Here is a 27,574-nt window from a genome sequence, read left to right on the forward strand (position 1 = left end):
TGAAGTGGTGTGGAGTCCCTGCGTGGAATGTGCCTGATACCATAGTACTTCAGGAGAAGGGCGGGACACTCAAGTCAACTCCCTGATGCCAGTTTCTGCCTCCACAGTGTCATAGTGTGTCAAGCTCCTGTCCTTCCAAGCTACCAGGCTGACTCCAGATTCAGGGAGAGGCTGTTTTACAGGAATAAATGAGAGGTTGATAGAGCAGGGCACCTGACCTCCTCCTCCTCTAGTCTCACACATGCACATACCTGTGTGCATACCTGAACATACATGTGTGCAAACATCACACACACTATGTGTAACATGCACTCACACAAAATAAAATAACAGCAAAGGAGGGACCTTTTGTATTCCTGGAGACTTTCAGCATGTGTGGTCCTATCTGAACTCAGCTTTGGTAGGAAGCAGGCAAGCCTGGGGTTGTGACTGATAGATGAGGAAACACGGTCTTAGGAAGTGTGACTGACTTGGGGATGAGGCAGTGGGTTGAGGTCAGTGTTCTGAGCGCCAAGTTTGAGTGCTGCCTCTTTCCTACCACCCCACATGGAGGGAGGTGACATACGGACCTGTGACATACGGAGGACCCACTTTAGCCAGCATGCAGAATTCACAGAAGCATGTGTCACCAGAATAGAAATGGGGATGGATTCACTTGTTAGTGGGTAATCTGGAGGTGGGTCACCTCCATCAGGAGATTAAAAAAGAGATTATTTATATGTGTGTGCGTGTGCGTGTGTGTGTTGCCAGCATACATGCACTTCATTCATGCACTACATGCATGCAGTGCCCATGGAGGCCAGAAGAGGGCTTCTCTTCTGGAACAGCGGTTTTAGGTGGCTATAAGCCATGTAGGTGCCGGGAACTGAACCCAGGTACTATGCAAGGGTAGCAAGCACTCTTAATTGCTGTGCCATCTCTCCAGCTGATTGGTTTTTGAGACAGGGTCTCATGGCATTTCTAGCTGACCCAGAGCTCACTGTGTAGACCAATCTTGCCTTTGAACTCACAGACACTTGCAGGCCTCTGCCTTTGAGTGCTGGGAGCCAAGGCAGTACCACTCCACTTGACTTCATCCAGTGATCTAACAATGGCGGGTCGAACTTTACTAGATGGCTGAGAAGGAGGTTTTTGAACTCTTTTATCCCCAGCAGGAGAAAACCCCAAAATGTATGGGAAGTGGTATGTAATTTAGTCACACTCAAGAATATAGTCTGCAGTGAGTCATTTGTTAGCCACTGAAGTGTACATGATGAGAGGTCTGCTTCAGGAAGCACTTGTCTAACCTAGTAAACAAAGAAGGAAAACCCACAGTGTGTGCCTGGCTAAGCCCTCCCCAGCCATCCCAATTGCAGGCTCTCCTTACAGAGTGGCCCTTTCCCCTGTTAATCTATAGATTGAAACACACTGTTTCTAATCAGTAGCTTTAAGGGAAGCCTTTTCTCCGTGGTCTATAGGTTCCTGACTCTGTAGTCATGTGTTTCTGTCAACTCACAGTTCTCTCCTCTCACCTCCACCACTAAATACCTATGTGTCAGAACCCTTCCCCCTCCATTTTCCCTCTGGAACTGAAGGATCTGCTTCTTCCATCAGGCCTCTGCCATGCTGAATACAGTGGCTATCGTTATCAAGACTTGATCATGACCATCCATGGTCCTGAAGCTTTCCTAATAAGGCTCATCTGAAGGTTATCTTCCAGCCAGCTCCAGCCATCCAGCCTGTGTTGAGGTGAAATAACAAGAAGAGATCTTTCCTAAAGAAAGGTTTTCTAGACTGGCCAAGAGGATGTTTAAACTTTTGTAATATTTTTGATCAGTGAGTAGAGAGAGCCACACATTCTATAACCTCACTATTTGAGAGGTGGAGTGTGTGTGTGTGTGTGTGTGTGTGTGTAGTATGTGTATATGTATAGTCTGTGCATATATGGTGTGTATATAGTATATATGTGTACATATATAGAATGTATACAATATATGTATTTGTGTATGTGGTATGTGTATACAGTGTGTATATGATATTGTGTGTGTATGTGAGTGTATGTGTATGTATGTGTATATAGTATGTATATTGTGTGTGTGATTATGTGAGTGTATGTGTATGTATGTGTATATAGTATGTATATTGTGTGTATGTGTATATAGTATGTGTATTGTGTGTCTATGTATAGTATGTGTATAGTGTGAGTTTGTGTGGTGTGTGTGTATAGTATGAGTCTATGTGGTATATGTGTGTGTGCATATGTACTATGTGTTTGTACATGTGTAGTGTGTCTAGTGATCAAAACCAGAGCCTTGAACATACTTGGCAAGTACTCTATCACTAAGCTTCAAACCCAACTCTTATATTTTGGACATAGGATCTTCCTATATAGCTAAGGTTGGCTGAGAACACATTTCACAACCCAGGCTGGCTTCACACCCAGGAGTTTCCTGCCTTGCCTCCTGAATAGTGGAATTAGAGTCATGTGTTACCATGTCTGGCTTTATAAAGTTTTGGTATCTGTTCTGCTGTTCTATAGTACCAAACTCCGTATGGCGCCACAGAGGCAGCCACGATCTCACGCTCTTATCCCTTCCCACAGAGCCTCACACTCGAGTCATGGTGAACACTGTCCTTACTCTTGACCAATTGTCAATTCTGTGATTCAGTGCTCACTCGACAGAATGAAGCTGGGGAGAGGTTGCACTAGCTCCCAGTCAGTAGTCAACAGCCTCATGTCCTTCTCCCACCAATGCTGCAGGGCAGACCTGAGCTTGCCTGCATGGGCTTCAGAGGACATGTGGAGGGAAGTCTGAGTCACGGTGCTGCACCATCCCAGACAGGCTGGTCCCTGCCTCGCTAGCTGCTGGCCACCCATACCAGATAGGTACAAGCAGAGAAACAGACTGTCTGTTTACTCCAATGTCCATAGTCACCTGTTTACCTGGGGTTCATGTAAGAAAATGGCTTACACTATTGAAGGGGTTGGAGAGGCAAGCCTGACACTCACAGTTGTGAGTCTAGAGATGGAGGTGGCACCGGACATGGTCCATAGGACTTCACCTTTTTGGGGTAACCTTCAGTGGATTGGATAAGGCCTCCAGGTTCTAGAGAATAATTCTCGTTAGTGGTAGTCAACTGACTGTTGATGTCAATGATATCTGCAAACCCCTATTCTCAGCCAAAGGAGACTCTCCAGTGGCACAGCCTGGACGTTGTACAGAGAACTCCAAGGGTGCAGCTGCTGAGTCCCCACACTCTTTTAAGGAACCCCTCAACTTTCTTGGTTCATGAAACTAAACTTGTCTGGGATGGTTTCTTTGGTCTGTTGGACTTGTTCACATTTTCCTCCAGGAAAATCACTCAGTAGTGTCGTACCTTCTTTGCAAGACTGACACATGAGTCAGACCACAACACACTGTAAATGGAAGAGCCAGCCAAGAACAACCAACCCGGTAGATTCCAGAGGACCTGCTCAGCCAAGCTAGTGTCCAACCCTCATATGGAGAAATCACCAGAAGATGCTGGCTTAACTCCCAAAGTTCTAGGCAGTGTTACAGCAACAGTTAACAGAATCCCAGCTTCCATTTTTGAAATGATATTTGAAAATCCCCCAGCCCAAGGACAAATTGCCCTTTATTTTTCCACTCTGCTATCTATCTTTCTGTCTATCTGTCTGTCTGTCTGTCTATCTATCTATCTATCTATCTATCTATCTATCTATCTATCTATCTATTCATCCATCCATCCAATATATATATATATCTTGGGTAGCACAGGACAACACAGAAGTCATCTTGCAGCATGCTTTGCAGTGTGACCACCCCTAGTTGTGTACGCCTGGCCATGAGCTGGGCTGGGAAGCCAGCTTTTAGAGGACCTCTTTCTCTTAAGGTGGCAGCACGAAACTCCTCAGGCAATAAAGAAAAACATTCACTGTCTTTTGAAAAGCCTTTGGGTTAAGAGTATTTTGGGACTATTTAAAAGGCTCAATGACATCACTAGGAGCAGTGCACACTCAACTACTACTAAAACACCCACAGGTGCAAAACCAAGAAACCACATGCTCCTTTCTATGTCTACAAGTCTCCCCCAGGCAGCACTTAGACAACAAAGACTCACCATGGAGGGGAGAGAGGAAAAATGTTCAGATAAGACAGTGCCTGTGCGGACTGAAGCTTCAGAAGTGAGGATGCTGCCAGTGGAAAGCAGGGTCACTAAGGAAGAGAGAAGGCTTCCTTTTTCCAGACTAGAAACCAAGGCCTGCCCTTTAGGCATGGCTGCCCCCATACAGTGCCACAGCTGTGTATTGCACAGACATTCTGGGCCAAGAGGCTATGTGGGCGTTGACTGCAGGAACCAATGTATGTGTCTCTAGTTGATGTAAGGATTAATGTGTCAATGCTTTTCATTTTAAATATTCAGAATATAACACGAAGAAAATATGAGAACAAGGGTAAACAAAGGGTTGTAGGTTTTGCAAGCACACACCCGTGGTCCCTGTCAGATCTGCAGGAGCTGACACCTGTGGTCCCTGTCCGTTCTGCAGAACTCATCTATCCTACACAGTCTGCATGCTCACTTCATTTTCCAGCTGAGGACTTGCTGGCTAGCATGGCTCAGATTGGTTCTCTAAGCCTTCCCTCATTTGTGAAGACAAGGTCTCATTGTACAGCCTAGGCTAGCCTTGAATTCTTGATCCTTCTGCCTCTATCTGCCTCCTGAGTGTTGTAACTGCAATTATACAGGCGTGTGCCACCATGCCCAGCTCCTAAGCCCTTGCTGATCCAGCTCAACACTTTAGCTGCTTCTCTGTACACATTCCAGAGTGGCAGCTGCTTCCTGTCTTGTGTGTTGATGGCTCACAGGAGAGCCAGCACTCCTTCCTCGAGTGAAGAGAGGGATGCTGTGATGAGGGATGGGAGAGAGTAAGATGGTCTTCTCAGAAGTGCTCCGTGAATTCAAAGCCATCTCCTCCGGGGCCAGGGAAGAGATGGATCTGTGCTATGAAGAGAAGACATCCCTCTCCTTGTGGCTAGCAACCAGAGGCCCGCCCCTTTGGTGTGGCTATCTCATAGAGCTAGCTCTAAAGATGTTTAAGAGACAATGGGAATGTCCAAGAGGCCGGACTCAATCTCGCCCCTCAGTGTCCCCTCATGACTTTTCCCTGGAGACCTGGAGACCTATAACGAGAGACTTCAGAGCCCTGAACAGGAGTAGGCACAGAGGAGACGATGCTGTGGATTTCTCACAGCAGTGGTTATTTCAGGGGAAGACATATCAAGAGAAGAATTACCATATGGGAACTTGATAACACATACAATAAACTTTGCCTAAAAACAGTTTTAACTTTTTCTATGTGTACCGGCTGGTTTTGTGTGTCAACTGACACAAACTGGAGTTATCACAGAGAAAGGAGCCTCCCTTGAGGAAATGCCTCCATGAGATCCAGCTGTAAGGCATTTCCTCAATTAGTGATCAAGGGGGGAAGGGTCCCTTGTGGGTGGGACCATCTCTGGGCTGGTAGACCTGGGTTCTATGAGAGCAGGCTGAGCAAGCCAGGGGAAGCAAGCCAGTAAGTAGCATCCCTCCATGGCCTCTGCATCAGCTCCTGCTTCCAACCTCAGGTACCACTCTTCATGTGCCATCTGCCTTCGTTTTTTGAGACAGTCTTTCTCTGGCTTGGGATTTTCCAGTTAGGCTTGTTAGCTGGCCAGAAAGCCCCAGGATATGCCTGCTCCCACGTCCTTAGCTCTATGACTATGGTACCTGCCATTATGCCCAGCTTTTCCACATGGGTTCTGCAGTTTTAACTCACACCTTAAAGGTGATTGGCACTTTACTCACTGAGACCTCATTCCCTAGGCATCCAATTCTTTCTCCTGAGCAAGTTCCAATGAATAAATCAGCAGCCTTGGGCTCCCAGGGCACTTTCCCTCTCCTGGTCCGCTCACTTCTGAGCAGCAATGCCCTGCAAAGAGCAGACTGCAGGGGCAGAAAGGATCCTTATGGCTGCAAAGGTGCACCAGGGATCAGAAACAAGACAGGAAGCAGAGACTCCAGGGGTGTGGTGGGATGTGTGTGGCTGTGAATGGGACTTGACCCAGGCTGACAACATTGGCAGCTGGGAGGATACTGTTACCCAGGGTGTGGACTCTAGAGACCCAGCTTACTTTGCTGTGTTCAATGAATGAACAGCCGAGGAGGCTGGGTTTTCTTTTTCAGGCTGGAGAGTGTGACTCTGCCCAGGAGGAGTTGCTGTTTGCTGCATGCTGACAGCTAAGTTGGTGAGGTTGGCAGATGCTGTCACTTTTATACTTGAGGTCATTTCATTCCTGTGATCTGCAACACTGTGGTATGTTGGTAAAACTGTTGGGTTTTGGGTCTAAGTGTTCTCTGACAAGGTACAAGGCCCTCCGCCCATCACTGAAGATCTGTCAGGAGAATACTGGCCAGGTTCAGGAGAAAACGGTGGGCACACACTCATGTCCTCTTGACTCTCGTCCTCAGACACACACTCATGTCCTCTTGACTCTCATCCTCACAGAGTTTGGTGCCTACCTCAAGAGTGACACTGCTTAATACAGACATGAATCATTTTCAAATGGGTGCATATTAGGTGCATATTTCTAGGACTATAAAAATGCAAGCTCTGATGGAAACTGGGGCTGGAGAATGAGTTCAGTTGGCTAAATACGAAGAGACAGATATATGGTGGAGAGGAACACAGATGTCCTAGGAAGAGCACTCTGGAGGGACAATGGAACCCTCTGAGTTGCTGGGGCTCAGAGTAGGTGTGTGGCTGGGCAAGGTACACGGAGGGGCCTGGTGGGGGATCACTGGACATCAAGAACAGAAAGAAAGAGCCCAAGGGTGGACAGCAAACCAAGAAGTGACATGTTCAGTCTGGGGAGTTTACAGAGACCATTTGTGCCGAGGGAACAATGGCCACTCCAGGGAATGGCTGGTTGCTCAGAAGCGACTTCTCAGACTACTCTGTAAGCAGTAAATCCTTGCACAAATACACAGCACCACTGTGTTCTGTCTGTTAGAGTATGAAAGCAGAGCTGCCCGCTAGTCACATCTTTAGAAAAGCCACATCTCCTATGGAGGGTTTCAGGAGTGGGCTCAGTCTGAGGGTTAGAACCCACAAACTGTCTCTGTTGACTCCTGACCTGCAGGCTCCCCTCCAGTACCTTAGGATTCTGTCTGAATGTCCTTCAGCAGAAGCTAGGTCTAAGCATGCATTATCAAAGAATGTTCTGAGGCAGCATCCGAGGCTCTTGTTCCTAATCTCAGAGACAACTCTAGCATTCAGATCTGCACAAAGTATGTGAAGGAGATTTGCTGGCTAAAATGTAGAGGAAACATCTCCCCAGACAGGTATGGGGAGAACAATTCTCTAAACATACTTTCTTTCCTCCTCTTCATCATCATCATTTTTAAAAGAATGTTAAGCTCAACAGTAAGCATAATAATAAGTACACTTATTTTTCTCACTTAATTGAGTAGTTGTCATGGTAACTTAAGAACTGACTACTCAGTGCCTTCAATGAATTGTGGATACACATTTTTTTTTTTTTTTAAATCTGTCAGCATTCCCGAACTATGGGAGCCAGAAATGGCAGCATTTCACTTTTCTGGGTAAGAAAATTATAGCGTAAGGCAGGATGGGTTGGAAATGTCATCAGGTTCAGCTCTGCAGCCAGCCTACACTGGAGGAGGCAGCACCACTTTCCAGAAACTTCCTCTCTTGGCAAAGAGCGTCTGGAGGCTATCTCCAAAACCAAATTCTGGTATCAGAAGGGCAGAAGCCTACAAAACACTGTAGTCCAGAATCTTCGTCTCCTCTTCTTCCTTCTGCCCCTGATCCACCCCAGCAACTCTTTTTGCCTTGTTATTTTGGAACAAGAGGGATGGCCACCCAAAGTCATAAAGCATTCAATGTGAACAAGGTTCTTGAACTAACAGAGCTAAGTCTAAGCTCTGACTTTCCTCTCATTCAGTTCTCAAAGAAAGAGCAGCCACAGGACTGGCTCATGGTCAGGAGGGGGCACGGACGCAGAGGGATGGCTATTGGCTTGCCCCTTGACTTGGAGAGAAATGAAGATGGTTCCTTCAGTGACAAGAACTTTTATTACTTGCCTGAAATGCTCTGCTCATACCCAACCCATGCTTATGATTACCCCACTAGAATATGGATTCCAGGAACCAGGAAGAGAAGGATTTAGCAGCCAGCCTAAATAAACTAGCACAATTAGTGGCGAGAAAAACAATGAAGAAAACCTCCCCCTTGCAGAGATCAAATTCACTTCCCTTCATTACAACAGGTTCACACTACTGGCAACAAAGTATCCTCTCTGCCCATCTCAGTAATATTTTCAACAAATTCAGTTTTTAGACTTTAGACCCAGAGAATAATGTTGCTATTTTAAACTAATACAATGCCAAAGCAGACCTAAAAACTCCATGGTCTTCAGTGGCTTCTCCTAGCTATTTAAACACGGTGAGGAGGAAACATGTTTATTACTGAAAGCGATCACAATGGTAGAGTGTGACTAGAGAGGCAACAAAGTATCAAGTGGATTATGACTCCATTTTACTCTTTTCTGTTTGCAAGTTCTCTCACAGAGCTCTGAGTTTCACCATGGCATTTTCGAGCATACTTCATTCTTATTGAGTCCCTCGCCATTCCCCTCTCCGCCCTTGGTTGCCCCCCCCCCCCATCTGCTTTCTTGTCACATGTCACCATGCTTGCCCACACCAGTCCCCTTAGCTCTCTTCTTGATCTTCCTTCTAGCTTCATGACCTGCCTCCGACCTATAGATGTAAATACACAAATTAGAATCTAAGATCTACAGCTGGGGACACTATCCCAGATCTGTCTTTCTGGGTTTCACTCATTTTGTTGAGCACAAGGCTTTCCGGGTCCATTGCTTTCTTCTACAAAGGCCAGTTTTCTCTGAATACAATCCCATTGTGTATCATATTCATTTATCTATACACCATATCCATTATCCATACACCATATCCATTATCCATTATCCATACACCATAACCATTATCCATGATGGATAATCAGCATCTGTGCTCATTCCACCTTTGTCGATTGAGAGTAATGTATAAACATGGATATGCGAGTGTCTCTGAGTCTGTTGACTTACAGTCCTTCGTGTATCTGTACCCATGGGTAGGAGAGCTGGGTGATAGATGAGCTCTACCTTTAGCTTTTCTGAGGAAATTCTCCACGCTGATTTCCATGGTAGCCACACATATTTACATTCTCCTCCTCCTCCTCTTCCTCACCGGAAGCCGTTGTGGTTAATTTTCTTGATGGTAGCCATTTCTGCTTGCATTATCCTCATGTATCAACATTTTGAAGACTTTCTCAAGTATTTACTGACAATTGTTTTCCTCTTTTGAGGATTGTCTATTTGGTTCATTAACATATTCATTTGAGAGGAAGATTGGTTTTTCTGTTGTTGGGTTTTTTTTTATTATTTTTAAATATATATTCCAAATATTAGCCCTCTATCCATCTGATGCATGGTTAGCAAAAACATCTCGCCTATTCTTTAGCTATTTCTCCACTCTAGTCATTGTTTCTTTGTGCAGAAGGTTTTCATTACAGGCAACCCCAGTTGTCAGTCCTGGTGTCCTGTGCTCAGAGTCTTCCCAGAATGTTTCTGTCTTCATCTCTGTCTCGACTTACTCTTCCTAGGTTTTCTCTAGCCACTTTAAAGTTTAATATCTTATATGAATATTTTTGAGCCCATTAAAGTAAGTTTTTGTGCATAATAAAAGATAAGAGTTAACTTTATTCTTCTGTATGTGTATAGTCAGGTTTCCACCTCTGTTTGCCAATGGAACCACCTTTTTCCCCACAATGGTTTTGAAACTTTTGTCAAAGATTAGGCAGTTGTGGCTATGGAGGGTTATTTTTTGAGTCTCGGATTTCACTGGTCTCCATGAATGTTTCCATGCCAGTACCACAGTGTACCCATCCCAGGAAGAAAGAATAACCAAGCTTTGTTATAATTTTATGTAGCTATCCAATCAAAATGCACCAAGCAATCTGCATTACCAACACAGATTGAACAAACACATCAAGTTGTATGCAGATACAGACAACACAGACACTTATAAGGGAGGGAAAACATAACAAAACCCAACTCTTACATCACACAGGAATACATTATTAATAGCCAGTCAATGATTTCTGAATGCCTGTCCGCCACATGCCAGATGTTTTAGGTGCCAGTGATAAAGAGATGAAGTTCCCGAACTCCTGGTTCTGGTTAATAGAGACAACGTAAACAGGAGGACAGATGTGGGATTGGTAAACATTGCACCCAGAACAGCGGAAGCCTCTGGGAGGCCCAAGGGTGTGACCAGAGAGGGATGGACAGGGCCCAAGGGTATGACCGGAGAGGGATGGACAGGGATGTCTGTCATATGAGTTTTGTTTGGGTACTTCAGTGTTGGCAAGACAGTGGCACTGGCAGATGCCTTCCAACTGTATGCAGTTTTATTTCATAACTCTGAAACGATAAATGCTGTTTCCAGTCTCACTCTCTGTAGCTCTTAGCCCCTCTGAAACACCTAATGAAAATGGATTTACTTTTGTTTCCTGGGTTTGCTTCCACAATTACCTTTTGTTCCAATAAAAACATGGTTCCCTCCTACAGACAACAGTGAGGTCAGAGGAAGATCAATGGAGGCATTTGGGGCACAGGCTGTATTTTCGAAAGCCTATGTGCTTGGGAATGGTGTGATCCTTTCTCTGGAAGTGTGTGGGCTGCACTTAGCCTCATCTGACCACGTGTGGCTCGGGTGACAAAGCAGAAGCTTAGTGGCCAGTGGGCTGCTGTCATCCTAGCCTGTCACAGAGTACAGGCATGGGTCGGGTTTAACAAGAAAAACAAGGCCCTGGGATTCGTCTGTATGCCCATTGCTCCCACTTGTTAAGCATATTTCATATGGCAGGTTCTGTGACAGGTGCCGGTGACACAAGGTATGATATGTTCTAAACAGGCAAGCAAACATTATGAGTTATGGGCCCCTGAAAAAGATGAACCAAATACTATGTTAGGGTGTTTTTGTTTGTTTTTTGTTTGTTTGTTTTTCTTTTGAGAAAGGGCCTCAATCTGTAGCCCAGTTTGGCCTGGAACTCACTTTGTAGACCAATCTGGCTTTGAAATGACAGAAATCTGCCTGCCTCTCCCCACTAGTGCTGGGATTAAAGGTATGCACTACCACATGGATTAACCAAGCATGGTGGTAAGAGAAGGGCTTCCTGCAGAAGTTTGGTCCTGATGGTGCACATCAGGGCTATCCAGGATGGAGGTGATGGAAGGAGCCTGAAAAGTACAGCTCTCCTTTAGATGACTGCAAATATCTTCATATGGCTGAAGCAGTCACAGGGAAGAGTTTGGAGAGCCGTGGAGGGGGCAAATTCTGATTCCTACAGTCCCATTGCTACATTAAGAGGTTCTGAGATCAAGGAAGGGGGGTGGTGGATTTTCAGTAGTTGGCTGACATGGTTGAGTTTGCTTTCATAATAATTTTGAGTGATAAGAAGCTTGGAACAGAAAGACTGGTTAGCTGTCCCAGGCAGGTGGGCAGAGAAGGGGCTCAAGCAGGGACAGCAGGGCTGGAGAGAACCAGAGCCATTCCTGCATAGGAGACCTGATTACCTACCTGGCTGAATCAACATGTGCGTGAGAGATTGGAGAGAGACTAGCAAAGCACCTTTGCCTCTGCTTGGGCAGCTGTGGAGGTGGTGATATCGTTCACAGAAATAGAGCAGACAGAAGGAAAAGCACATTTTCTGGGGGAAGGTGGTCTGGACATGTTGAGGTGGAGAGGCACATGGGAAACTCAGCCAGGGCCATTTGGTGGGTAGACACAGGCAACGGGAGCTCACCGAGGAGCTCGGGGTGAAGCCCAACCACGACTGCAGCAGAGCCTGCAGAGGAGAGCTATACAGCGGAGTGTGATGGGGCCACAGTCACCATAGTGGATCAGTGGAGAGTTTGGCAAGGAAATGGGAACTGAGTGAGAAGAGTAGCAGCCTAGGGAGAGTCAGACCGTGGGGCTAAAACCTCAGGCCGAGGCCAGGAGCTTCGCAGTCCAGATGGGCTGGGGCTCACCAATTGCTCAATGGAAAACAGCCTTACTGTTTTTTATTTTTGTTTTCTTTTTCTTTGTTAAGAATAGTACAGCCGGGCGGTGGTGGCGCACGCCTTTAATCCCAGCACTTGGGAGGCAGAGGCAGGCAGATTTCTGAGTTTGAGGCCAGTCTGGTCTACAGAGTGAGTTCCAGGACAGCCAGGGCTACATAGAGAAACAATGTCTCGAAAAAAAAAAGTATATATTTAATTTCAAAGACAAGTCACATTCTGTCTTCCTTCAGATCCTTGAGCCAAAGTAATGAAGACGTGGGTCAAACACAACTCCTGTTTCTACCTTCAGTTTGACTTGGTTGGCTTACATTTTTTAAAGGGTTAAAATACATCACATGAGAACTATGTGGAGGTCAGGTTTCACTCCCTACAAATATTGTCTTATTGGCTCTCTGCCTTATTCATTTATATTGTTATGACTCTTTTCCTCTGAGTCACTGCAGTAGAGACCAGATGGCTTGCAAGGCCTAAGACATTTGTTACCTGGTTCTTTCAAAAGACAATTTGGTGAAATTTACAGTGTCAAACGCACCAAGGTCAAGAGTCATAACTAAAAAGTGTCACCTGGAACTGGCAATAGGTTCCAGGAACCTTGATCATAGGTCCTTTAGAGTGGAGAGGCAAACGTTGGTGTCTGGAACATCAGAGTTTGATTTCTGACTCTAACCCGTCAATTGTGTGGCCCTGGGGAGTCTCTCAGCTCCATTTTCCTCAGCTGCACCTGGGGGTCGAGCAGCTTTCTCGTAAGGTTTAGCAACCACACACTGTAAATCATGGGCATGGCACCTGCTTCAGAGCACGCGCCAGACAGCAAGTCCAGGTGCACTGTTTAATCTGCTGCCACCACATCGCTATCCCTTGCCGATTTGAAGGTCTGGCTTTCATCTCTTGTGTGTTGCCACCTGGTGTTGTGTGTCACCTCTTTGCTGAGGTCGTCCACTTAGCTGAACCCTCTCTCTAATGCTTTGCTCAGCCGCACTCCCTGGTTCTCCAGCTCCCTTAGCCCTGCAATGTTTCTCCTTTGTTTATCACACCTGACAACCTAGAGAAATTGCTAACACAGTATCCTTCAGTTTACTATGTGTCTTTCTTGCTAGGATGTAAGTTTCTGAGAAAAGCCCCCTCATCTGCTCAGTGAGTATATATTACAAGTACCTAAACAGAACTTGGAATGCACAACTTAAAATTTGTCCAGTGACTATATAAAGAAAGACTAGTAGAGACAGTTTTTTATATAATTTATTGGACTGTGTTCTCTCAATCTAAGAATTTGTCTTTTTCATGTCTATAAAATTCTCAACCACTCTCTGCTAAAGCGTGGCCTCTGCTCCATCTTCATTCTTTCCTTCTGGTATGTTCAGAATATATATGTTGGTTCATTCTATCCTCGGTGTCTACTGAGTTCTTCCTCATACTGGACAACTGCTCAGATTGCTGCTTTATTTTAAGGCAATTTCATTTGCTCCCTTATTTTTTTTTAAGTTGTGTTCAGGCAACTTTTCAAACCATTAATGGAATTTTTATTTCAATAACAATTATATTTGTGACACAAGTGTCTTACTTTTTCTGGTGCTGCAACAATATCCAACAATGGCAACTCAAGGAAAGAAGGAAGGAAGGAAGGAAAGAAGGAAGGAAGGAAGGAAGGAAGGAAGGAAGGAAGGAAGGAAGGAAGGAAGGCTTTATCTTGGCTCACAGTTCAAGAGTTCACAGTCCACTGCCCATCAGACCATGGAAGTCCAGACAACGGGCCACATTGCATTCACAGTAAAGATGTAGAGAGAAGGCCATGAAGGTTTGTGTTCAACTAGCTTTCCCCATTTTATGTAGACTAGGATGCAAGATCGGGGAATTAGGCCATCCTTCTTCAAGGTAGGTCTTAATCAAGAATATCCCTCACAGGCACACCCAGGGTCTAGCGTAGTCTCTCATAGGTGTGGCTGGAGGCTTGTCTCTGAAATAGTCCCAGATCCCGTCAAGTTGACAATCAGCTATCCCACCTGTCATATTCATTTATTTATCCTTCCTTTCTCTTTCCACTCTTTCTGATAGCTGTTTCACTATTCCACTTTATTTCTTTATTTTCTTCCCTTTGTTTCTTTGAACATTTAAAATATTCCTATGTAAGACTCCAGTGTTTACCATTATTGCTGGCTCTTGGGGATGGGAAGCCTCCGACTTGTGATTGGCTTTCTTGCCATGGCTCATTTGTTCATGTAGTCTATACATTTTAGATGCACCCTATGAGTGGTGGCCATTGCCTTAGCTGAGTCTTTAAGGGTCAGCAAAAGCAAAGATTGCAACACTACCCCCGGCTTGTCTTTCCAGAGTAGGATGGGAGGCAGTATACTGTGATTCTTAGAAAATGAGTGCTGTACTTAGACCTCTATCTATATCACCCTCTCCAAGGCCCATGGGGACATCATAGACGACAGAGCAAGAGGTGGGGGTGCTGTCAAGCACTCTTCCACTCGAGACATGGCCACGGTACTCCCGAACTCAGCAGCTGTGGCTACTTGTGAAGGCTGGATGGGTCAACATCCTGTAATGGAGTAGGAGAAAGTTTACGAGGCCCTGCCCCTTCCTGAGAGTGTGTAGGCAGTTAACAATTACCAGAGGTGAGGCACTTTCTTCACTGTTGTAAGTGGTAAGTGCAAATGCTATTGTAAAGGTCCCCGACCCTTACGTGAGCAACCATAATCACACTCATTGCATCATCAAAATAAAACAACAGAGCATGAAAGTAAGAGAGGGCTAACACACTGTGTAATCAATAGGCACGGGGAAGGTCAAGAGAAGGTGATGGGTGGATATGACCAAAATTCACTATGTGCATGTATGGAAACAACACACTGAAAGCCGTTAATATGTATAATTAGCATATGCCAATGAAAATACCACACACAAGAAAGTGCATCCTATGTTCCATCCCCACTTTGACCCCTATTAGTGTTACCATGGGCCAGTGACTCTATCTGTGAATTAGAAAGCATAATCCTACCTATGGAGACGCCGTGGAGACTTAGCCCAGCAGTCAGCGCAGAGTCAGTGGCTTAGTTTCCGTGTAGTGTATGCTTAATAGCTGTTACCAGGTTCTATAAATGCATGGCGACAATCCTGTGTTATACACTTGTCAATAATTTCATGGTTTGTCAAGGAACGAACTTAATTTAAGAACACACACACACACACATACAGAGAGTACACAGCTAGTCATGTGTGGATACCGGTCTGACACATTTGCTTCAGTTGTGACATAAATTAGAAATGGGGGTAGAAGTCATCATAAGAACACACTTGGCTCTCCATCACTTCTGAGAAGCAGTGACAGGAGCAGGCACGGAGTAGTAGACGTTATCTTTAAGGAAATAAGAGAAACCTAAAGCCTAATTAGCAAGTTAGATCATTTGCCAACTATTTTGGATCATTACAATATTACAGTAGAGAAAGTTCTTGCTGAGAGGAAAATGACCCAGATAAATTTCTTCAATTATTTTTTTCCAAAGGGAACATACGTTTTGTGCATTGGCCATGCTTTTCTTGGGCATCACTGCCTGCAGAGTTTGATACAGAACAGCTCCAGATCTGTGGACCCATGGCTGACGCTCAGCTGTGTTCTTCATTTATTACTTGGAAGGTAGAATGCATTCATTGCTTTTTCTCACTGCTCTGACAAATGTCAGGACAAGAAGCCAAAGGGAGGAGAGGTTTATTTTGACCCAGGGCTTGGGATCTATCAGAGGCAGGTAGGCACGGTGGAGGCTGTGCTCTGTGGCTGTGGTAACAGGAGCACTGGTCAGTTCCTTTGAACCTTGGTGAATCTGTGGGGTGGGGAGCAGGGCTCACTGTTCTGTGGCTTCCTCTTCCTTCTCTTTTCATTCAGGCTGGGATGGCAGTCCGTGGAACAGCAGTTCCTTTACTCCGATCTCTCTGTCAGCAGATCCCTTTGCCCAAAGGCCAGGCTCATCCTTGCCTTCTGCACTTATAATCCACTCAACTAGACAAAATCAGCTACCTCAGGGCATGGGCAAACTCCTGGGCAGGAAGAACTTATTTGCATATGAAGGAATTTCCATCCTACACCCCTTCCTTCACTTACTGCTTTGGGTTTGGGGATGAGGGAGGGTGAAGACCAAAGTGCACCTAAAGGCTGTGGGTGACCATGCCTAACATGAAACCCATTATCAGTGACCTGTCAAGATCCCACCAAGTGAAAACTTCAGTGGTTGTATTCACAAAACATAAAGACTAGAGCGAAAAACATTTAAACAGAAAATACTTGTCGGTTTAGTTACCTGGTTATCGTAATCTGATCCCATGTCAATCATCTCTCCAGCATCAAACAGCATGGAAGGGTCAAGGTCACCTGAATCTAAGTTTAAGAAAGACACGGTTAGCCGATGGGGACCATCTGTGTGTTTCTATAGAACATTTACACATCCCTCCATCTGCCACACTCTGTGTCTGGGCTGCTGGTAGGGGACGCAGACTCTCTGGACCTGGTCCCAGCCCTCAGGAGAACAAGCCCCAGAACAGGCTGATTTGTCGACAGCAAGATTCAGAGAGCAGAGAGTGTGAGGTTCTAAAGCCATCTGTCTGTGAGGATGATAGTGGGATCGGGACTCTTACAAGAAACTGATTCGGGAATTTCAGCTAGGAGAGCAAATAGAGCGTTTAGGAGAAATGGCTTCAGAATGTTCTAGAGTAACTGAAATACAAGGAGCCCCATGAACAGAGCAGAGGAAGAGCAAGGAACTTCTAGAATAAGAATGTACTTTCCCAGTCTCAGGTGGGACCTTTGCCTCAAGCTTGTGGGTCATTTTTTTTTTTGGATATATTTTTTATTAGATATTTTCTTTATATACATTTCAAATGCTATCCCAAAAGTTCCCTATACCCTCCCCCCACCCCGCTCCCCTACCCACCCACTTCCATTTCTTGGCCCTGGCATTCCCCTGTACTGGGGCATATAAAGTTTGCAATACCAAAGGGCCTGTCTTCCCAGTGATGGCTGACTAGGCCATCTTCTGTTACATATGCAGCTAGAGATACAAGCTCTGGGGGTACTGGTTAGTTCATATTGTTGTTCCACCTATAGGGTTGCAGACCCCTTCAGCTCCTTGGGTGCTTTCTCTAGCTTCTCCACTGGGAGCCCTGTGTTCCATCTTATAGATGACTGTGAGCATCCACTTCTGTATTTGCCAGGCACTGGCATAGCCTCATATGAGAAGCTATAACAGGGTCCCTTCAGCAAAATCTTTCTGGCATATGCAATAGTGTCTGGGTTTGGTGGCTGATCATGGGATGGATCCGGAAGATCCAGCAATACCTCTCCTGGGCATATACCCAGAAGAAGTTCCAACTGGTAATAAGAACACATGCTCCACTATGTTCATAGCACCATTATTTATAATAGCCAGAAGCTGGAAAGAACCCAGATGTCCCTCAACAGAGGAATCGATACAGAAAATGTGGTACATTTACACAATGGAGTACTACTCAGCTATTAAAAACAATGGATTTATGAAATTCTTGGACAAATGGATGTATCTGGAGGATATCATCCTGACTGAGGTAACCCAATCACAAAAGAAGTCATTAGATATGCACTCACTGATAAGTGGATATTAGCCCAGAAACCTAGAACACCCAAGATACAATTTGCAAAACACAAAAAAATCAAGAAGAGGAAAGACCAATGGGTGGATACTTCATTCCTCCTTAGAATAGGGAACAAAATACCCATGAAAGGAATTACAGAGACAAAGTTTGGAGCTAAGGCTTGTGGGTCATCTTAGCCTCTGTTCTAGTTTCACTTTTTTTGCCATAGCAAAAGGGAAGGAATCACTTGTCATTTAATCCCAGGTTTCACTTCACAGCTGAGAAGGCAGGCAGGCACTCAGGCAGCATTCACATCCATAGTCAAGCGCAGAGAGATGAACAGAGCCTTGTCTGCTGGCTGCTCACACACTTTCTCTCCCTACACAGCCCAGGGCCCAGTCCAGGAAATGGCGTTGCTCATATTCAAGACATCAGTGGACAATCATGGCAATCCCTGCGGAGCACCCACAGGACAGCCGCATCTAGACAGCTGAGTCTCTTCCTTAATGATTCTAGATTGTGTCAGGTCGACACAGTCTTTCTTCTTGGCAGTATTAGGCTGCGCTGAAGTACTTGCCAATTAATCTCCAAGGCTGGGATTTAAACCACTAACTCCCACCCTGGCATGCTCGTAGCACAGTTGACTTGGCACCCTCACTAAACAACTCTTTCCTACGGGAGACTTGCCACCTACCTAAGTACACACACCTCCCTGACCCGGAAAGTGCTGCCCATAAAAGCTGTACGTATTCTGTGAAATATCAAGCCACCTCACAGTTCACTAGGACCGGGCCTTGACATAGAATCTGAACTGAAGAATGCTTATTTAATAAAGGTAGATTTTCAGATGACCAGTAAACCCTGCCTACACTTCACAGAAACAGTGCAGTACCTGAAGTATGGCTTCATATTCTTTCTAGGACTAGAGTTAAGGTGTCTTTTCATCCAGGGTTTCCACCCTCTTCTCCACTTTCCTTCTTCTTCCTTCTCCCTTCTTTCACCCCCTTTTTAGGGGGGATAGACCCCGCTTTTTGTTCAGGCTGGCTTTGAACTTGTGAAGCTGCAGCCTCAGGCTCTAATGGAATTGAGGTGTGTGCCGCTATAAGTGACTGCTCCGCTCTGATCATTGTTAACCCTTCTTTGCCAAACTGAGAAAGTATTTGCTGTTTGCAGTTTTATCTTCCTTTCTATTTTTCTGAGATGGAGTTTGACTGTCCTAGGATGACCTGAGACTTGGAGCCAGTGTCACTGTGTGATAGGGATGACAGAACCCAAAGCTTCCACTTCTCCTCTTTTCCCCCCACACAGCTGACAACACACTTCAAGCAGGGCAACCCAAACTGCCTTCAGTGCAGTGTGCTACCTGGCTGAGGGCCTGAGGGTGTGGCTGCCTGTTCAGCACTCTGCGACAAGAAGGGACACTAAATGCCTCCCAGTGAAGCACCCTGCAGGGGCTGTGAAACATCAGGGAGGAGTAACTGAGTCTAGTTCAAGCCAGGACAACTGGGTGGCTTTTGTGGATAGCAGTGTTAACGATAACACAAAGGCAGTCAGCTTTCATTAGTCTCCAGTGTAGATGCTGTCTACTTGACTAGTCAAGTGCAGGAAGGTGTGTGGGTGGAAGTGTTTCCCCTAATCTCTCACTTGCCTCTGAGTGATTCCTACGAACTCCACAGGAACGGAACACAAAGTCTTCCTGAACCCACAGCATCGAGGAGTCCCTTGTCCTACTTAGTTTGTTGAATTGGAGACCATTCTTCCAATTGTTTTCAGAAAGTACAATCTGAAGGGCCCTTAAACAACCCAGCGAGTAGGAGCCACGTGCTAGCTCTCGAGACAGCAGCAAATTCATTAGAAAATCATTTTCAGTAGCATCCGAATGAAAAGAATTTCGATTAAAATGAACTTCCTGCTCGGAGGAAGAGGAGATCAATTATCCTTCCTAATCAAGGGCTTTGACAGAAATCTTACTGTATCACTAAGGGATGGCATTTCTTGATACACTGTTGCCACTGGCAACACCTCAGACGAGAGACAAAGCATAACACTATCAGCTCAGATGATTGAACGGTTTGTATTTTTAAAAATACTGGTTGCTCAGTTTTCTGGAAACGAGGACTTTACTAATAGCCCAAGGCTCAGCAAATGAACTGGGGAGACAAACACAGGCTGATGCTCCCATTCGGACTATCTTTCAATCAGCACGCAGGTCCATGAAACAGCAGACATGATTTTCTATCTCAGACGTGACCACAGGATTCAAACATTTGATTAAAGTGGTCACATGGGTCTCATCTCCCTATTTTGAGGTTTTCGGTTTATCTTCAGATTTAAAGATATCCTTTTCTTAGATAACAAAGAAACCACTCCCCACCCAGAACATCTGGGGTCTTTTGCTATAACATAGGTGGTCTTCAGTTATATTACCTTCAGGTTGTCTCTGATTTAAGTGGGAGCTAGAGATATAGGACTTTAAAGGGTAGCGGAGTTGTACCCGAACCTTACTGTTCTTGGGGACAGTGTCATAGATGTCAACCTGAAGTTGCAGGAAGACACATTTGGCACGTGGTGTGCCAAAGACTCTGCTGCAATGGGGCTTCCTGAGCCCTGAAGGGTGGCTGTGAACGAGACTCTTCTACCTCTCTGTCTGTTTCTCTTAAGGGAAGCAATACCTCCTGTTCCTATTTCTGTTAAATTCTTAGGATTATGTTTCAAGATAGAATATATAAAACACAACCTAGAAATTATAGGCATTCTGTTCCCAGGTGCTGAATGACTGGAGGTGAACCAAGGGACGTGTGCATTTTCCCTCCACACACGCTGTCCCTGGGCTCTCTCTGTGCACACTCTGTACTTCCTGTCACGGTCCCGTCCACCCCGAGTTTGAGAGTCCCACTCTTAAGCTACAGGCACGGGGGTGTCAGCCACACTTTGTGGCAGAACTCCTTCGAGGAACAGCACGGTATTTATCTGTATTATCCCAGTGAGGAGAGGCTGGAATGGTTCTTCAGTGACTCTAGGATAGGGATGGAGAGAGGGCAAGAAGGGAGAGATAGGAGATGAATCTGGAGGAAGGAGGACAAAATACTGCCTAAGGCATGGTGTCTCCTCGTGAGTCTCCATGCTCTTTGAAGAGGCACAGCTCACATGCAGTCTTCCCAGTGGGACAGAGAACCCATTCACCCACAAACTCTTTACCAAAACCCTTGTTCCAATAGCCCTATGAGGCAGGTACTTTTTAGATAAGGAAATACAAGCCCATGAAGACAGACTGGCACACAGTTAGAGATGGGTTTGCTGAAAGTACTAATGGCTCCACACAGGAGGGGCTCTGAGGAACGGAGCCTGCAGCATAGAGGAAAAGGCAAAGGGGCCCCAATACATCCTGGGGCTCAAGGTGAGGAGCTGGTGAGACTGTGCGATGTCAGCGGAGGTGGGCAGCTAGGAAGGCTTTTTATACTATCTCCTGGGAGGCTTATACTGAGGGTCTCTCTGTTTCTGTGACTCTGTCTGTCTGTCTGTCTGTCTGTCTCTGTCTCTGTCTCTGTCTCTGTCTCTCTCACTCACACACACACACAAACACACACACACACACACAGAGGGAGAGAGGGAGAGAGATACACATCCTCACCGCGTCTTGAGGACATCACTCTTAAATAGAGGCACAAAAGAAACAAAGGAGGACCTGGTTCATTAAGATGAAGCCAAGGAGCTGGGACATTGGAAGCACGTATGGAGACAGGCGTTCAGCGTGACTGGAAGAAAGGTGCAAAGACCAGAGGCAGGAGCTAAGCCAATCAGAGAACTCCAAGGATAGTGTAGCTGTGGGGTGGAGGTGATGGTATAACGAGCATGGGACAGCTGAGGATTCTGGGTGTTTAGATATGAGAAGTGCACTGGTACCCGGCCTGCAGAAGTCACAGGAGGTGGGACAGCTAGACTTGTGCTCTCTGAGGTTCTCAGTAACCTCCCGCAGCAGGGTTACTTACTGACAGGTAGGAGAGCCCCAAAATGGAAAATGTGAGGCTACCAACACTGTAAAAGCAGAGAAGGGGTTGCGGATTTCTGTGGTGCCCTTGAGGAATGCCAACTGATGCAGCATTGAGAGCAGGGACATCTCTGGCTAACTCTGGAAGAGGTGAAGTGGGTTTGTACTCATCCCAGGCTGAGGTTCCCTTCTGGACCATTGGTGCCAGAGCCTGAGATTTTTATTTGTTTTGGCTTCAGTGAGTTCAGAGAAAAGCTAGAACCTGCTGTTTTCAGAGTGGCTGATTTATCTGAATATAGTGTGAACATAAATAATACAACATGAGCCAATCAGTCAGGCAGTCAATCAATCAATTATCAATCAATCACCTGTGTCTCTCATATCTCCTCTACATAATACATTATCAATAATCTATATTGATCATCTAGATATTTATATCTTTTATCTATCTATAGCTGTTTTATCTCTCATTTATCATATATTTTCTATTATATATCTCTGCATCTCTCTATCAACTATTATCTATCTGTCATCTGTCAATATATCCCTCTATGTTATATCTAACTATTTTGCAGTTCAGGGAATTTAACCTAGGGTCATGCACACACTAGACAAGCATTATACCATGAAACTATCTTCTCATCTCTCAAAACTTTATTTTTAAACTTAATTAACTTGTTCTCATTCTCTTGCATTGTGATTTTTATAAAGTAAAAGCCAGAAATTCTAGGCTCTAAAGTGAAAAAAAAATTGAGGTTGATTTATACAAAATGATGAGTTCAGAAAAAAAGGGGTGCAGATAGACAGACAGACAGACAACAGAGAGAAAGAAGCATGGAGAGATATCAGGTATGAGTCCTCTCTCAAGTGTCCCATAACAGCGCTCCAGGGCTGAGGGCTTAGATAAGAAGGAGAAAAATGACCACTGAGCTATGGGGTGGGATGGGTGTAGCCACCGGAGGAGAAGGATGCTCTCCCTGGGCAGAACAAGACAGAGATGTACAGATTAGAGGGGCCTGAGGACTGTAACCTGCTCTAGTTGCACAAAGTATGGGGTAGGTTAGCTTTCTTTCTACTATGGAGACATAGGTGTTGTGTCACATCACAGTGATAAAGGATTTATAAATACTATGATAAGAAAAGCATCAACAAATGCACAGGGACAGATTTTTAGCTTTTCCCTTCTATTTAGTTTTTTTTAATCTTTATTTTTGAGTAAGAAAGAACAAGGCTAAGTATATGGCCACTGTGTCAGAGCTTCAGCCACTGATAAAAGTCCTGACTCATCTGAATATTGATCTGGATGTTCTGATGGCAAGGCACGTGGAGACTTACCCGTCGGAGCCTCTTTGTTTGGAAACAGCTTGCTGTCGACGGCCACGCTGATGTCATGGAACACTGCATCTTCATCTCGGTCGGCATCAAACTGGGGGAAACCGAGACAGACAAGTTTGCAACATGAGACACATAATCGAGTTGAGTCTGAAAATGAGCGCACACTGTTCAGTTGTGTCTGAGAGGAGCTGGGAGTTAAAGCAGCTGCATCTCTAACCAGATCGGTAGCGAGTCTTTTAATTCAGATCTCTGGCCACGTGGGGAAGGGCAGTAGGAAGAAAATGTTCAGTCACTGTGGCTAAGAAAAGTGGGCAGCCTTTTCTCAACATATACAGCAAGTTCTAAAAAGATAATTGAGGTTTATTTATGGGTTTCTGATTTAATTTTTCTAATAAAAAGTAAAACTATATAGTTATAAGCAACAGTGGTAAAGATCTATCTATCTATCTATCTATCTATCTATCTATCTATCTATCTATCTATCTATCTATCCATCCTATCTATCTATCTATCTATCTATCTATCTATCTATCTATCTATCTATCTATCATTTATTTATTGTATATACATTGTATGTGAGTATACCCAAGTATATATAGGTGTGTGTGCATATATGTGTGCATGCATGTGCAGGCTGTAAGTGGATGTTTGGTGTCTAGGATTTCTTTGAAATTTTTACTCTGTGTGTGTGTATGTGTGTGTGTGTGTGTCTGGTACATTCATCTATATAGAAGTCAGAGGACAACTCCAGGTGTGCACCCTCATCATCATCTGCTTTGTTTGAGACATGCTCTTATGTCTGTTACTGCACATACCAGCCTAACGATCTTGTGAGCTCTTGGCTATTCTCTAGTCTCAAGCTCTCTCTCACCACTGAAGTGCTGGATTGCAGAAGCACACAACTGAGTCTGGCTTTTTGTGGGCTCTGGAGACCCAAACTCAAGTTCTCACTCTTGTGAAGCAAATGCTCTCCCCACTGAGCCAGCCCTGCTCTTACTCGGAGGGTTATAACTCACAGAGATCACAGGGTAAGCTATGTGATGCCATTTAATGAGACGACTGAAGAGGGCAACTGGAGATTTCAAGATGACCAAACTTCCTAGTCTGAGCACAGTGTGCATTTTCACACGACAAACAAATGGAAAGAGCTTTCAAAGACTCCCAAGAAACACCTGGATTAGCAAAGAGAGTTACTGAGGCTGGGCACAGCTTACAACACCTAGATTACAAACAGAGTTTCAGAGGCAGGCACAGAACTGGGCATCACACAAGGAGTACACAGCCATCCACATTTCCAGTGGCAGAAACACGTCTGTGTCTTTGTTTGACTGTGTGGTCTGGAATCAACAGGCTTCACGAACCTCCCTGGGGAAGGAAGGCCTTCCCCAGCCTTCCCCTCTTAGCATCAGCTATCCCAGATGTATCAGCCCCAGTGGGAAGGTCCCAGCTCAATCCTCCTGCAAGAACTCACCTTTAATTAAACTTAGGAATGAGTCTGAGGGAAACAAATGGGCTGTGTTATTAGCATTGATTCAGTTTCATATTTCCCCGGAGTGCTGTTCTCTAACCATCAACTCGGGCTCTAAAAATGGTCTCTTCTCCCTGTCTCAGACCGGGAATTTCAACCAGCACCCTCCCTCACTGCCTTCCTCCTCTGCCACCGGAGGCCCCTCAGCTTCAGTAGCTGGCCACATGTTGTGGAACACATCTGTGCCAGTAGTCTGCTAGTGAGCCAGGGATAGGCAGATCTCTGGGGTTTGCTGCCCAGCCTCAGGAATAAAAACAAGACCACCGGTGGGTGGGTCAGCGGGAAAGATCACTGGCTGCTCTTCGGAATGACCTGGCTTTGATCTCAAGCACCCACATGACACCTCAAAACCACCTGTAATTCTAGTTCCAGGTGGTTTCATGCCTTTCTTGGCCTCCACATTCACAGCCCTTGTATGGTACACAGATATACATGCATGCAGAACACCCACATGCATGAAATAACAATAAATTAACAAATCTAAAACAACAAAACCAACAAGGTGAATGGCCCCCGAGGAATGGCATCATCTGCCTCCCACATACATGTATGTGCACATACATGTACATGCACACACATGTACATCCAGTCTCTGGCTGCTTAGTGTTCTTATTTTGTAATTTTACTGTTCTGTGAGTAAAACGGTAAAGAGTGCATTAAAACTGTAATACTTTAAAGACTCAGTGCCTGCAGTGAAGTCAGCAGACAGCAGTGGTGAATCAGGGGCCAATGGAATCACTTTGCAGGATCGGGTTTTAAAAGCTTCCTAATCTATTTTAAAACCTGAAAGAGTCACACCTACACAAAGTGGCGGTGGGTGGGGCGGGCAGGGACAGTCTGGGTCTGAGACACAGCATCCCTGTGTTTTTATTTGGATTCCTGTAGCTCAGCTCTGTGGACTCAAGCTCTGTAGAACCTATTATCTCTTCATAAAAGGAATTAGGACAAGATGTGAAAGAAGACTGGATTCTGGCAGGATTCTGTGCAGAGGGATGGGAGCAGGGCAGTGGGAAGTCCTGGAGAGCAGAATCGAAGGCTCATTGTCTCCACCTTATCTCACTGGGAATTCAGATGCCAAGTCAACAGGTTTGTTAGGAAAAGTCACCAGAGTAAAGAGATTCCAGACAAGCCTGTTAGGATATTTACAAAATGCCTTAAGAAACTGGGATTAAAGGCGTGTGGAGGCAGAGGCAGGCGGATTTCTGAGTTCGAGGTCAGCCTGGTCTACAGAGTGAGTTCCAGGACAGCCAGGGTTACACAGAGAAACCCTGTCTGGGGAGGGGGGTGGGGGGAAGAAAAAAAGAAACTGAGAAACTGCTTGTAAGTTGAAGCTGTAACAATGTAGCTGGGACTTTGTTTTGTTTTGGGATTGGAATCTAAGAAAGAAGAGAATGCTCAAGATAACCCTGGTTAGCCTTGCAGCATTAGCCCAGAGAACTGTGAAAACGGCAGTCATCAGCTCAACCCTTTGCTGGGAAATACTTCCCAGTGATGGTGGTTGGCTGTGTATTTTAGCCACTCAATCTCCGTAACAATATTATTTGGACATATTTCCATCCGTGTGCACCCCTGCCACGGGCATGTGCACAGGAACCCCCTCACACACACAAAGGATTCAAAGGAGCCCTGGTCTGGGGATGTCACTCCCTATTGAGTACACCTGAAGCTGTGGGTTCACCCCCAGCACTGCAAAAACAGCGAATCACTCAAACAAAACAAAAATAAGAGCCAGGTTTCAAGGGGTTTATTAACCCTTCTAAGATCATTTTAGTGGCAGGGACAGAGGCTGAGCACACTTGTGGCTACACCAAAGTCTGAGCTTTATAGGTTACCAGCGCTGAGAGACTGAGCTCTGCCTGGCAGGGCAGTGGGAAGTATTGGATGTTCACTGCAGTTGCACACATCTGTAATCCCACTACTTGGGGGGGGGGGGTCAGGCAGGTGGAAAGGAAGTTTGAGGCCAGTCTGGGCTACATAGCAAGACTGTTTCTAAGAACAAAAAACCTCCCTCCTCTCCCATTTAAAAAAAAATGATGTGCTTCCCCCACCCTACCTCTTTTCCTTCTTCCCTCTCCCCCTCACCCCTCTCTCTGTGTACAGGCACACATGTGCCAGAGAACAGCACATTTGGAGGACAGAGGACAACTCTCCTTGCACCCTGTTGAGCTAGAGTCTCTCTTGTTTTTCTCTGCCGCTCCGTGTATGCCAGACTAACTACCCATGAGCTTCAGGATAATTCTGTGCCCTCCACCCATTTCTTTGTAGGATGGCAGGGACTATAGATGGGAGCCACTGCATTGGGGTCTTGGGGGGTCCAGTGATCAGACTCAAGTCGTCAGGCTGGTGAAGCAAGTGACTTTACCCATCACTCCCTGCTCCCATTATCCACTGAGCGCATTCTGTACGACAGATTCTGTACCAGGTTATAGTGACACAAGGAAGAAAGAACTGATCCATGTTGGCTTTGTCCTCGTTAAAGCACAAGACTACTAAAACACTTTTGGAGAACCTGGTAAAGAGGTTAAAGGAGACAGTGGAGAAGAGGCTGTGCTCTCTGGGGCCGAGGACTGAACCGAGACCTCACTTAGCGCCAGTGAGACGCCAAACGCCAAACTGAACTGAGCAGAACTAATTTACGTCCTTTCCCCTTGTGTTTTCCTATCCCCTCTTTCTTCCTGGCATTCTTACAACCTGAAGCCTTAACACTATAAAGTTGTTAGACAAATATTTGAGCCTTTGTCAAAAAAGTTTGCAAACTAAAGAAGCTCTAGCCGTAGAAGCCAAACTTTGACTTTATGTGAGGGTAGTTCCTTTCCTAACTGCAGGCTTTGTTATCTTCCATGTTCCCACGTTCTGAAAAGCACCATGGAAGTCTGAAACACACACACACACACCACACACGCACACATGCACACACACACACACACACACACACACACACACACACACACACACACA

At 45.4% G+C, this 27,574-nt stretch overlaps 1 protein-coding gene across 1 annotated transcript in view; it reads right to left on the reverse strand.

The window, feature by feature from the left end:
- Positions 1-27,574, reverse strand: part of Ak5 (adenylate kinase 5) — a 190,702-nt gene that overhangs the window by 45,938 nt on the left and 117,190 nt on the right. Inside the window, exons 7-8 of the mRNA XM_021158164.2 lie at positions 23,089-23,179; positions 16,460-16,536 (exon numbers count right to left, since the gene is read on the reverse strand). Of these exons, the coding sequence (XP_021013823.1) occupies positions 16,460-16,536; positions 23,089-23,179 (168 nt within the window). The remainder of the gene's footprint in view (positions 1-16,459; positions 16,537-23,088; positions 23,180-27,574) is intronic.

Source organism: Mus caroli, chromosome 3 (genome assembly GCF_900094665.2).
Source record: "Mus caroli chromosome 3, CAROLI_EIJ_v1.1, whole genome shotgun sequence".
Lineage (NCBI taxonomy): Eukaryota > Metazoa > Chordata > Mammalia > Rodentia > Muridae > Mus > Mus caroli.